This window comes from Actinia tenebrosa, unplaced genomic scaffold (genome assembly GCF_029948245.1).
Source record: "Actinia tenebrosa isolate PJP-AT-01 unplaced genomic scaffold, QUT_ActTen_1.0 PGA_scaffold5__44_contigs__length_20552954, whole genome shotgun sequence".
NCBI classification, from domain to species: domain Eukaryota; kingdom Metazoa; phylum Cnidaria; class Anthozoa; order Actiniaria; family Actiniidae; genus Actinia; species Actinia tenebrosa.
This window is the reverse complement of record NW_028292582.1, coordinates 12,031,274-12,044,525: the sequence shown is the minus strand read 5'-3', so window position 1 is coordinate 12,044,525 and position 13,252 is coordinate 12,031,274. Positions and strand designations below refer to the sequence as shown.

The 13,252-nt window shown below is 38.0% G+C and overlaps 3 protein-coding genes across 3 annotated transcripts; 2 read left to right on the top strand and 1 right to left on the bottom strand.

The window, feature by feature from the left end:
* The first annotated feature begins 20 nt into the window (after nucleotides 1-20).
* On the top strand, nucleotides 21-8,943 carry LOC116301931 (uncharacterized). The gene is made up of 8 exons (XM_031711105.2): nucleotides 21-206; nucleotides 1,350-1,439; nucleotides 1,987-2,239; nucleotides 2,403-2,506; nucleotides 2,589-2,792; nucleotides 7,738-8,083; nucleotides 8,178-8,281; nucleotides 8,360-8,943. The coding sequence occupies exons 1-8, from the start codon at nucleotides 171-173 to the stop codon at nucleotides 8,555-8,557; spliced, it is 1,335 nt and encodes a 444-aa protein (XP_031566965.2). The 5' UTR covers nucleotides 21-170; the 3' UTR covers nucleotides 8,558-8,943.
* LOC116301957 (fibroblast growth factor 1-like) lies at nucleotides 3,755-5,593 on the bottom strand. The gene is made up of 4 exons (XM_031711131.2): nucleotides 5,479-5,593; nucleotides 5,101-5,362; nucleotides 4,904-5,007; nucleotides 3,755-4,825 (listed from the first exon to the last, which is right to left on the bottom strand). The coding sequence occupies exons 1-4, from the start codon at nucleotides 5,491-5,493 to the stop codon at nucleotides 4,634-4,636; spliced, it is 573 nt and encodes a 190-aa protein (XP_031566991.1). The 5' UTR covers nucleotides 5,494-5,593; the 3' UTR covers nucleotides 3,755-4,633.
* A 311-nt stretch (nucleotides 8,944-9,254) lies between the features above and the next one.
* Nucleotides 9,255-13,205, top strand: LOC116301920 (uncharacterized). Its single transcript, XM_031711094.2, has 6 exons — nucleotides 9,255-9,491; nucleotides 9,567-9,594; nucleotides 10,555-10,736; nucleotides 10,998-11,146; nucleotides 12,436-12,593; nucleotides 12,847-13,205. The coding sequence occupies exons 1-6, from the start codon at nucleotides 9,417-9,419 to the stop codon at nucleotides 13,086-13,088; spliced, it is 834 nt and encodes a 277-aa protein (XP_031566954.1). The 5' UTR covers nucleotides 9,255-9,416; the 3' UTR covers nucleotides 13,089-13,205.
* The last annotated feature ends 47 nt before the right edge of the window (nucleotides 13,206-13,252 follow it).

Below are 13,252 nucleotides of genomic sequence, written 5' to 3'. Positions count from 1 at the left end.
GAGAAGTAAATGAGGCCAATTGTTTACCCTGGCTGGCTGATCTGTGTGTCGTATCGCTGGCTAGCTTGACCCGGCTACACAACAACACGGAACACCATTTGTTTGCTGCTGCAAAGTGTTCTTGCTCCAGCCATTCAGGAAGTTTGAGTACTGACGAATTCCATTCTGTAATGGGTGAAGACAACCAGGCCAGAGACCAACGACGTGTAAGTGATTACATGTATGTAATAATATTAGAAAATTAATGATTATTAACTTATTAATTAATATCAAAGTAGGACTCGCGTCAGGACTCAAAGGCTTGCTTTTTAACTTAGCAAACATATTTACATCTAAATGTTGGTAACTTTTATGAGTATTTTCCATGATGATTTGACTTGATGCAGTTAACTGAATAGCGATAAGCATCTTTCAAATGAATGTTAAATCTTATTATTATTTCTTGTATCATCCGATATTTGTATCCTTAACATGGCACGAAATATCTTCATTATTTTCACATTCTGCTCTACCTTTAATTGATTTCCTTTGTATTTTGTAGCCATTAATTTAAATCTTAAATCAAAGCAGCAACTTTTGATTGAAAAACCCAGAATCCTGCATGTCAGGTGGATTCGCGGTTCAAATTCTGCATCCAAAATACCTAAATCTAACATTTGTTATGGATTATTTCCTTAAATACCGCATTACTCGGTCAGTAATCCAAATTTAAAAATAATCAAGTTGAAAAGGACAGCGTAACTGAGCCTTGAAGTCGCGACCACTTGACACTGACTAACTTAGAGATGTAGCGAATACTTTGATTAAATTCAGTAAAGGGTTCGAGAATTGGATTGGATTTGAAATAGTTCTAAATTCCTTTGTTTCGCCACCCTTGCTACGTGAGCTGTAGGTAGTTTACCGCATCACAGTTTCTGTTTCAGTTTATCGCATAGTTTGAGAAACTGCATGTTGGTCGCAGTTTGAGTTCCCAGTAGGATGAGCTTATGATTATGAAGGCAACATCTTAAGCAATGCATGTCTTCTCTTTTACTTTTTCTAGTAAGTGCCCGTGCTTGTCGTTTAGTTTCAAGTCAGCCGGCTCAGTTTGTGTGGTCTTATCTAATGCCAACTTATTAGATGGGGTTTTAAAAGGCTAAATTTAGAAGATCCACAAAGTTGCCGGCAAATGATGATAATGATAAGATGAATGGGCGAGGGCATGATGCAGGACTCCTTTAAAATAATCTGTCTAGTAATTGGATTTCGTGAGACTTACTGCACTGAGAAACCCAGCGAGAGAGAGACGACCTTTCGTCGTATCAAGCATAACGAGACGTTAAGCTTGAATATATCTGTGTGTTCCTCAGATTAACAAGGAAAACCAGGATCACCGCGTTGGGCAAAAGAGGCGATTGGATTTTACTTGTCATTCAGCGTGGTGGACACAGATATTCAACGTAAGTTAAACTTGACCTTCAATGGAGCTAGTCAGTTAAATGCAAACTGGCAACATTTCTGATTTAATGCCACAAAATTATGAATAAATGTTATGGAAAATATGTTAGCAAGATAATATCTGAAAAGTTTATAACTCGGTGTTCCAGCGGCGTCCTTTGAAAGCCATTTATCTCTCTACTTACGAAACATTTCAATTCGTTCTGTAAGAAGAGTGAACAACATTTGGCCTTTGTCATGATACTCGCGCAGGCATGGTACTCCCCTGCATGGCTTCCAAAAGAACACTTGAGTATAAATCCTTCCGGTGCAACATGGATAGCGGATAGCTTTTCAACCAGTACCTCTAAAAATACAGGTTATCTGGTCGCTTGGCGAAGCTACCTCGGCAGTTATCCAGTTTTTACTTGGTTTTTACCTGGTATAGACGTAGTAGTGACAAGACATTTAGCCTGTCAGGCAACTCCCCATGGTGATCTTTAAATTAGCTCTTGCTTAATTACTAATCTATTTATTTTCTTATTGTTCTTCGTTTATTGATCTTGACAGGCAAACAAATTGGTTATCATACTTTTCTTATACCTCACACTACCAAACTGGATCCCAACTTCTACTGCCCTTCAAGCCTCGTCCACTTATTCGGGACAAAGAAAAGCTAGTCAAAAAAACTATTCTTTATTTTCTTTAACAAAAGTCCCTACGAATGCGCAACAAATGCGCTTGTTCTGTCGAGTTGGGCTCTTTTTGTCAATGAACAGAAATGGAACTGTATCAGGGGTGCTTCAAAAGAATGGCACACAAGGTGAGTGTACTACTAATGTTTTATTTACGGCGAGTACTTTGTAAACGTCTTTCTACTACCATGTTGTATTACATAAACTGAAATGCTAAGCTCGGTATCAAAGCATACAAAAGTTAAGTTTTAACATTCAATGATATTTAATATTTATTTGTTTGTTATGTAGAAATCTTTGAGCTCCAGTCATTTGGTACGAGCATCGTCAGAATAAAACACAAAGTAACTGGACTTTTCGTAGCCATGAACAATAAGGGAAAAGTCAAAGGACAGGTAAATGAGTTCTTCTAAACAATAACTATATAGTAGAATGATCTACATTCATGAAAGTCTACCATTGTTGTTGAATCCACAGAGAAACGCTGTATCATCTAAAGACTTGTACTTTTATCTTAACCACGAAGAAAACGCTTTTGTATCGTTTGCTTCATTTTATCACAAAAAGAAAAAGAAATCATTGGAAATGTTCTTAGGAATAAAACGAGGAGGCGAGGTAAAGAACGGCAAACAAACTTCTACGGGACAGGACTCAATTGAATTTCTGTCGCTTGATATTTCCTAGAATAGTGAACTGAATGGTTATGCTAGAAACGAAAAGTCTTGCCGGAGTCTATGGTACTTACTGCACCATGACAGGCGTAGATTCCATCAGACAATAGTATTTAACCAAAGATAATCTGACATCAATATTCCATACAGTATTTATAGCTATTTATAGAGGATAAATATTTAGCGAAGATTATCTGTCTGACCTCACCTCATATTAGGGATGTGAACGTGAGTTATTGCCATCGGCTTATCGAACAAATCCTGTCCTGTATCTCAGAGTGAGCACTGGCTCAATGTCTTATAGAGGGCTGCGCTTTCTGTATGTCTAATGATATACATTAAAACTATGTCATAGCCAGCTGTAGTACAGATCTTTATATTAAACAGAACATGTTTTCGCTTAGATATGATATTGATATATTTTCAACACTCCATTTTTCATGTTCTATCGTGTTGAAGATGAGAAAAGAACATTTTCTATGAGACAAAGTTATTCATATCATTCTTTTCAAATAGGTTTTACATAAAACGAGCACAAAGACATATTTCAGCGCTTAATGGTCAACTGAAATTAAGTCAGAGATTCACACTTTACCAGGCAAACAAGCTGTACAATAGTCGTTGTCAGTCCCCACATAACTTTTATGGAAACGCTTTGCGTTCATCTTCATTTGAATGTGATAATAAAACTAGACGATCAAGTGGTTGCAAGGAAGAAAATGATATCTTATTAGATGACTAAACGTTTTTTCAAATAATCCAAGCATAGTCTTTGGTTATTGAAAACTTTAAGGATTGGTGATAGATTCTAATGAGAAACTTTTATCTTCGATCAATTTGTCCTCATACAAAAATAATCCTTTGGCCACCAATGCGTTAGCACAAAAATCGTAAGCCGTGTGTTATTGAATTAAAGCAGTCACGTGTCGTCCGGTAAAGACACCCAGCTGTGAAAAGGTACACGTCAAGCTATCACAAACCGTGACTTGTCATAAATCACGTTAATAAATTTATTTAACTTGGACAAGATTGCAACCACTTCAAATATTTTCATATTTTCAGGATGCACACACATCTAGTCTGACTGAGACAGGATGCGCCTACATCTAGTCTGACTAAGACAGGATGCGCCTACATCTAGTCTGACTAAGACAGGATGCGCACACATCTAGTCTGACTGAGACAGGATACTCACACATCTAGTCTGACTAAGACAGGATGCACACACATCTAGTCTGACTAAGACAGGATGCACACACATCTAGTCTGACTGAGACAGGATGCGCCTACATCTAGTCTGACTAAGACAGGATGTGCACACATCTAGTCTGACTGAGACAGGATGCACACACATCTAGTCTGACTAAGACAGGATGCGCACACATCTAGTCTGACTGAGACAGGATGCGCACACATCTAGTCTGACTGAGACAGGATACTCACACATCTAGTCTGACTGAGACAGGATACTCACACATCTAGTCTGACTAAGACAGGATGCGCCTACATCTAGTCTGACTGAGACAGGATACTCACACATCTAGTCTGACTAAGACAGGATGCGCACACATCTAGTCTGACTAAGACAGGATGCGCACACATCTAGTCTGACTAAGACAGGATGCGCACACATCTAGTCTGACTAAGACAGGATGCGCACACATCTAGTCTGACTAAGACAGGATGCGCACACATCTAGTCTGACTGAGACAGGAGGCGCACACATCTAGTCTGACTGAGACAGGATGCGCACACATCTAGTCTGACTGAGACAGGATGCGCACACATCTAGTCTGACTGGGATTCATTTCTTGGCAATATTAGGTACTCTTCAAAGTTAAAACCACGCATTCAGTAAAGAACTATAAACTGTACTGCTGTTTGTCCTGGCATCGTGGTCAGCGGTGTTTTGACTGATCCGTTTTTCTTGATGCCAATGAAGAGGTCATGACGATGGCGAAGATAATACTTATGTGAGGCAAAGCTGTGGAAGCCGTTTCTTTCTAGCTTAGTTCGAAATAGGCTTTCTTCTCTTAGACGGCCCTAAGCATGGCCAGATTTAACACATTAGTCAAATGCTACAAGTTTTATTTAGTAGAAAATGAAACTGTTTAATAGTACCTGCATCTTCGGTTTCCCCTGCCAATTGATTGCTAAATACTTTCCAGTTCCCAGGCTTTTCAGTCGTACGATACTTTGTCCATATGACTGTAACTCGAACCAAGCTTCAGAAAACAAAGGAATTGAATACAAACGAATGGTACTGAATAGGTGTTCATTTATTGAAAGCGATAATAGTAAAAAAGGGAATGTCTTACTTTGGTTGTTTTTGATATCTGTTGTGCCTTGGAGTCGTCTGTTGTAAGCTGCCATCAGATAACCAGTTCGACAATAAAGGCGTATCACACGAGTATGAGTTGGGCTAGCAGCCTTGGGGATGCTAAAGATTTCTCTGTTCAATCGGAGCTTTTTTCTTGCGCTTGTATTGTTTGCTTTGACGCATTGGGTTGTATTTGAACTGAATGAGGCCTGGAGGGTGGCTGAAGTTAAACACAGGGTAAGTACAACACAAACAGCCAGCTGTAAAGGATAAGAAATAGTTAATGTACAACCAAATGCCGTTATACATTAGGCACGAGCTGTTAGAGGACATGAGTACAATCATGCTTGTTCTTAGTAAAACAAAACAATCTAACCTGAAAGAGAATCATTGTGTTAACTCAGTATGAGTTAAATCCAGGCTCGTCTTTTGGTGACCGATCGAAAGACCTTTAATAAGAGTGTAAGGGTTGGCTTGTACCGCCTGCTCAGTCGGGCAGATGATCAATACAGAATCATTTGCAAATGGCCCAGTTTAAACATGTCATAAGCTGATGGGATAAAGCGTATTACATGTTCAAAACCATGGTTAACAAGATCGATAAGGTATGCCGCTTGGATTTGAGGATTGGAGTCAAAAGATCTATCTTTTAAGGCCGTTATTTCTGCATCAAATCGGATTAGTGACTAGCAGGATTGTCAATGTTCATTTTCATAATTAGTGATGGATGTCGATATTGAATGTTGGCATCCACAAACTGATCATCAAATACAATGAAAATATTTAGGGGTTTTAGGGGATCCGAAAAAGCCGCACGTCGTATAGTTATTTTTAAGTCAGTACGATTAACATCGTAAATAGGTATAGCTAGTGGATCGTATAATATATTCATGATGGGCCTGATCATCGATAATAAGATGATCAACCTTTAAGCACATAAACCGATTTTCTCATAATCTTAGCCGCATAACATATCTCCTGAATTCAGCATTGCAAGTCTCTTTACGGCTTCAATTAGTGTAATTTTTAGCACCAAAAATTTGTTGAATACACAAACTTTGGATCGGTTATCGAATTAACTGATCTTCATTTTTATTTTTGATGCGTAAACATACAAATCGTTGTGAAAATGTCGTCTGATTGGTTCGGAAATTACATAGACGAAAAGACTCGTTCTACAAGACGCAAAATATATTTCATTAGTCTTGAAGAATAAGTTGTTACCAGTGGACTTAGAATACAAAGTCATACCGCTACTTATTATGCGGTGTCAATGCCGTTCCTAAATGACTGGCTGATTCGAGTACAATGTGAGATCAACATTTGAATCCCAACGCGTTAAATGATGGATCCGTTACAAATCTCAGCTCAGACTCTCAGTATGAAGTTTGTTGGTCACGAAATGTTGTTGTATTGTGTTGTTTTTCTATTGACATGTCTGATGGCTTCCCACCCACTAGACAACCTTCTTTTTATGTTTGTATTCATAGAGTTCCAAAGAATTGTTTTTGGGAGGAAGGCGGTCCCACCGTAATTAACTTCTATTCATCTTTTCGCAAATCATTCCTTGATGTGATGAGGTTCTTAGAACATGCCTACCGCGTTTGTTTTCGAAAAATCCTTAACAAAACAAAAGTCGATTATTTTATGAAAACAAAAACAATTGTGAATAAACAATGAAGTGAACCGAGGCAGGAAAACGACACAAGAGGTTACCACCACGTCCGGCATGCTTACAATTCCTTCAGTTTTGCAATGTTTTATAGTTGGATTAACTTGTTAATCTAGCGTGAAACCAATGAATGTATTTCTCATTTGCTATCCTTGTAGTTCTTTCTTTATGAGTAGAACACAATGGAATCGTCTAGTTTAAGTGTTAATTGCGGAGGAATAAGTCTATAAAATATCGTCCTATGATGCTCAACGTCACCTGCACTTCGACACGAACAACACGACCAGTACTGTTTGCCTCAGTACCTCGGAGAGGTTATTCTACAATCACCAACTTCACAACACAAAACAACCTTAACAAGTACTCTGCTGGGAGGTAAGTTCAGTATTATCCATAACTATTTTGACGAGTGCTGTCAGTAGATAGTTGCCTAGTTTAGATCTAGAATTAAACAACAAGACATTATCTACACATGTTATATGCAGGAAAGACAGGCACACAATTACAACATTCTCTCAACAAATTTGTTCACTTTCACTGATTTGGCACGTATTGCAAATACCACAAGGGAATTATTCCAAAAGAAAAAAGCTAACAAATACTTTTCAAATGTTATAAAAATGATAGTTTGTATCATATCGGGTCTTTTCCTTTTGACGACGTTCTACCCGACTGTACCACTGACATGCTGGTGAATAAACAATCTATCCTATCAGTAATTCAGGGCAAAACTCTACGATCAATCAATTGCTGCATTTTACTGATGAAGGAGCTCAAACATCCATGGAATTTCAATTCCTGTCGTTGGGACTGGATGCATGTGTTTTTTGGGGGGGACTGGTGTGTTCTGAGCTAATATCATTGTTGTGTGTGAAATGTGAAAAGCCTTCGGCTAAATGAAATATTATGAGTTAAATACGAATACAAGTATTAACTGTAAGTTTTTGTTTTTATTTTTTACAGATTAGCGAACTCATAAGAATAATGGTCAAAAATGTTCATCTCGTGCTTCTTATAGTGCTCGTGTTTTACGATCCATTAATTGTGAGCAAAAAACTGCGCAATAAAACTGGAATATCGTCAAGATTTAGAAACAAAACCAAAAACCAAGCAACGAAAGTATCGTATAATAAAAATACTAAATGGCCATCTCCAAGAATCAATAATAACTGGATGCGAAGTACTTACATCACCACGAAGAAACCAACCAATCGTGAGCATTGTAAGATCTTTTGTCGAAGCGGCTATCATCTACAGATATTACCAAATGGTCTGGTGAGAGGAACAGTCATGCAATCCAGCAAACACGGTGAGTGACGTAATAACGTATGGCATAACTACTTGTGACCTAAAGACAAGTCAACCAGCGAACTTAATTTGCCAATAATTTATTTGTTTTATAGTTTTGTTCGAGATGCAGTCGTTTGGACCGAGTCTTGTCAAGATAAAAAGCGTGGCAACAGGTCGTTATCTATCCATGAGAAGAGACGGTTCCTTGAGGGCAACGGTAAGTATGCTGTCCATCTGCTTGTTAAGGTCATCACAATAATCCCTTACCTTTTTTATACTCGTTTTTTTTTTTTAGCGTCACAGTAATTCAAGAGAAACGATCTTTAAAGAAACACATGAAATGAATGCATTTCATTCATATGCATCCCATAAGTACTACCGTGAAACACCTCATGATATGCTGGTAGGAATCAAGAGAAATGGAGAGGTAAAGAGAGCTACAAGAACTATGCATGGACAGACAGCAACTCAATTCCTGGTCATTAAGACATGACATGATATATCTAGCCTTTAAAAGTCACATGTATGCTTACCATGCTTGCTTTGAGTTAAACCAAATCCTGTATGGCGCTCTATCAGTTGTGTTTGAAATATGTTTTTATAAATTAATATTTGAAAATAAAATTGGAAAAACTGAAAACAATGCCTGTGTGGCGTCTAATATTTATTACAGTTCAAAATGCTCAAACGAAAAGCTGTAACAGCCGTAGTTCACTGTGAGAGCGAAGCGCAGCTGTGGAATCGGTAATTTGCGTGTTTTTTTTCCCTCTCCCCTGCTTCAAGGATTAAAAGGAAAACAGCTGCTTAAAGTGGTTATCATAAAAATTACTTTCTCTAACCTTGCCATGTTGTGTTGCTACTTGAAGTAACTAGAATAATAACACTTTTCCAAGAGTTCATTTCTAATGCCGAAAAGTAACAATCAAGTGACTGTTGGCTGTTCTCCTAACTATATTATTCTGACTAAGTTTATTTGTCGAATATAAGCTAAACTAAAAGGTCCTTTGGGGACTTTGGAAGGTGACTGCTTCACATTATTTCAATTGGTTTTTGAAATCCATGATTGTATTAAGAATAGTATTTTTTCCAATTGTTTCCTGTTCTCCAGATGGTTTCTATTGTTCATATAACCACTCCTTCACATCAAAAGTGATCTGTCTGCTTTTACCGCTTTTTTTTATGTTATCTGCGCATGGTCGAGTAAACAACATTTACCTTAAGAGCCGATTGTTGTCAGTGTCGTCTCTGTTTTCACTAATTAGTCAGCTGAGCACGAACTGAAAAGTTGCAGTGCGATTTGACTTGATTCAACCCTCCGTCCTATTATTGAGAATCGATTTCAATCAGATTCGATGAAAATTCGTACACTGATTTCATTTCCCCCAAAGTGTTTTGTGCTTTACAGTTTGTTTTTTGTCGTCGTTCAGGTGAGCAGAATGATATGATTGTTCTTTTTCCTGAAAAATCACGCAGATTACATCAACTTGTTTCTTTTCTTTTAGCTATCGATTCATGATGTATTAATACAAGGTAAGTCCTCTTTATTTACGGTCGCCGCCAGTTGTTCATCTGGTTGATTGGGATTATTCTGTGCATAGGCTAGACTTTATTCCATGCAACCTCAGATAGTTGTCCCCATAATCAGTAATATCTCTCAAAGTATTAATATAATTTTTAGTTCATTATAAGAACCTCGAGATTTGTCATCTGACATTAACGATATCTTCATTTAATATAAGTTAATTTATATTACTTTATATCAAGCGACTTGTAATCAGTGAATGCATTTCTAATAAGTTAAAATAGCCGGAAATTTGTTTTCAACAGTCAGTACAAAATATTGAGAATATATGAATTAGATATTAAGCACCTTTTGAGCTTGCGCAAATTTTTTTTTTTTTTTTTTTTTTTTTTTTTTTTTTTTTGCTTTTACCTGGCTATACATGAATAAAACCTTCATGCATTATTACCATACAGTACCCATGCATCTATCACTATTACACTTTGGACGTTTCGTCCAATTAGCGCATGTTATATGATTTACCGCATGGATCGAGCCAGGATCGCTGGGATCATCACTAGGCTGCTTGCGTATAAAGTGTTTTGTCTGGTTCAGCACTGTACACCTTCAGTGTAAACACACGCACATCCCGACACAACAAAACCAAAAAAGCCGATGATAATGATTTGTTAGCCCATAATATTAACTTCTTTGAGAGAGACCGCTAAAATAACAGTTATTTATGGAGGGTATCCTCTAGTGAAAATTAATAACTCGGTAAGTGTATAGCGTGTTGGCGGTATTCATACTAGTTATCAACCCAAGGTACACACCGGATCTGAATTAGCAGCAAAACTAACTAGATAACCCAGAAAAGTAATTTTATCATCGTTTTCTACCATTGATAAACGAAAACCAAAGCAACATGTAAAAAAGCTATTATATGCGCACACATCAATATTATAACAGGGTGGTTGTTGATTTTATAGCACTAAATCCTGGGGTGAGGAGAGAGTTATGGCAAACCATTCCTGGAGATAGTGTGGCTAATTTAACATCATCAAATGAATATCAGAGCAAGGCAGCCAATATAATCGATATTCTACCGTCACTGGACGCGCCTATCGACATAGGGGAGGTTTACGGACAGAAACTAACGACTTATTTCCTTGTAAGTTTGTCAAACATTAATAATATTACTTTATGATTGATTGTTTCATTTTGGGCAAGTATAATGTCATCGATATGTGACCTTTTGACTCGCGAAAAGAATCATGGGAAAACATTCTCGTCCCCAGTACCTCAACAGTTGCCAAAATGTATTGAGTTTTTTCGTTAAGTTTCCTTGCAAGCGAAGGCACTGGGAAGGAGCGGTGCAACTGAAACAAGTAATGAATAAGCTAGTAATCATTTGACTGCTTTTCTATCATAGGCTCCAGAGACTGGAAACTACTTCTTCGTAATGTCATGTGACCAATCATGTCAGTTATGGGTCAGTAGGGACGTGATGTCACGTAATGTAGAGATGATATTAGAAGTAAAGCCTCCTGGGAGCAAAACGAATCGGGACTGGACAAGGAGGTAATGAGTACAGATGTTCTTATCTTGCAATCTCGTACCCAGAGCCTGCGTTTCTTCTGGCCTGCGGCGAAGAACGAGGGCTCTGGCATAATCCATTTTTTGAGACCAGGATTTCTTGGACTTCCGGTATAAGAGCGTATACGTTTAAAAACTTGCAAAAAAAATTTAAAAAATAGGTTCCCGATTTCTAATTCTTATTTTGATCGAAAGTAAACACAGAATTCTGTTTGAAAGCAGGTTTGAAAGCATGATTTTCATTGATTATGTTTCACTTCCGGAAAGCTGCGCATGCCCCAAAAATGGATTATGCCTCGTTCTTCGCCGCAGGCCGAAAGAAACGCAGGCTCTGGGTACGAGATTGCTTATCTTGTTAATTCCGGGACCAACTGCGCATGCGCATAAAACTGCTAAAATAAAGCGAAAACGATACGATATACTTTATTAGTTGCTCCCGTACTTGTGGTTTAGAAACTGTTTGGGGAACAGAGAGGATTACAATAGGCCCTTTGCAGCTCAGTAATCACGTGCTGATTAATTCAATGAGAGCAAGTGAATGAACATCTTGATTCCCATGGGTGAAATATACCGGCTGGTGAGCAAACAAACTTTCTACAATCTGTTTCGAGAAATCTTAATACAACTGCATATCGTAACACACTGGTTACACATCGTTTCATTCAGTTCTTTACAAGAAGCTGAAAAGATTCACCAATTTAAGATATGAAAAAATTTGCTCACCAGTACAGACACGTGACCGTTAACGGGGCCTATTATCTATGAGTAGTAAGTGACAGTCAGATAAAGAAACGAAAATATATATATTCTAGCTGAATTACAACTGCCATTCTGGCTGATATTCATATAATATCATTGAGCAGATCATGTGTTATAAGCCTTTTGCAACAAAAGCTTGCCATCCAGCATATTTTCCCATACAAATCCTTATAAAATATTCGATTTTGTATTTAAAGCTATTTCTCCTGTGTTACATGTTATAAGCTGAAACTTTACCTTCTTACTAATATCGAGGTGCTCTTTCCATTTCTGGTGTTCATTTTGACACAACGTCTATTTTTACGGGGGTGGGGGTAGGGTCACGTGACCTGTTGTTGCAAAAGGCCTATTATCTGATAGACACCCTAATATATAACATTCTAAGGGGTACCAAATAGCAGATTAAGGATTAAACTCTACAAAGTAAGAGCATCCACACATTTTTCCATTAGGTTTAACCCCCAGAAGTGGTTTATTCATGTTTATCTTTATTTCCCCTTCAATCATTGATAAAGCAACACGCCCATCTACATGGTAGACAATGACTTCTACTTCCTGCAAGTGTTTATGAAAGAACAAAATGGCTCTGATTTCTTGTCTATTGGTGTCGATCTTCCCAAAGGCTCATCGATCAAGCCTATCCGTGAGCCATACTTGTTTCTTGAAAGGCCTGGTAAGTAGACATCACTATCCAGTACTCTCCCTCTAGGGAAGGGGTGGACACTCACTGTACAGTTCCTGTTACAGTACTCTCCCTCTAGGGAAGGGGTGGACACTCACTGTACAGTTCCTGTTACAGTACTCTCCCTCTAGGGAAGGGGTGGACACTCACTGTACAGTTCCTGCTAAAGTACTCCCCCTCTGGGGGAGGGGTGGGCAAGTTGTTCTATGAAATTCATGGTGTTTTGTACTTCTTTTTCTTCTAGAGCAACTCACCGGATCTTTCGTTTTGGTAGAAAATGCTGCGATCCCGTCCAATGGACTGGTTAGATCATATCCATCTGTCAGTCAAACCTTGTGTGCACATTATTGTCTACGTTACGTTACTGGGTGCAAGGCTTACTGCTATCACGTGATCACAAGTGAATGCCTTCTTTATAGTGTTACGATAAGTGAGGCGCAGTCCATCGAGTCAGATAGCAATACACTTCTGTACAATAAGATTTAGTGAATGAAGCTCGACCTGATCTTATCTCTAGAATGGAATTGACCATGCAATGGGCTACTTGTCAGTATTGGAATCATTATATACAACAAATAAATGACGTTCAATTCGTGTTTAAAAGTTTGTTTGTCTTTTTCATCTTATTAATAGAACCAAGCAAAACTAGT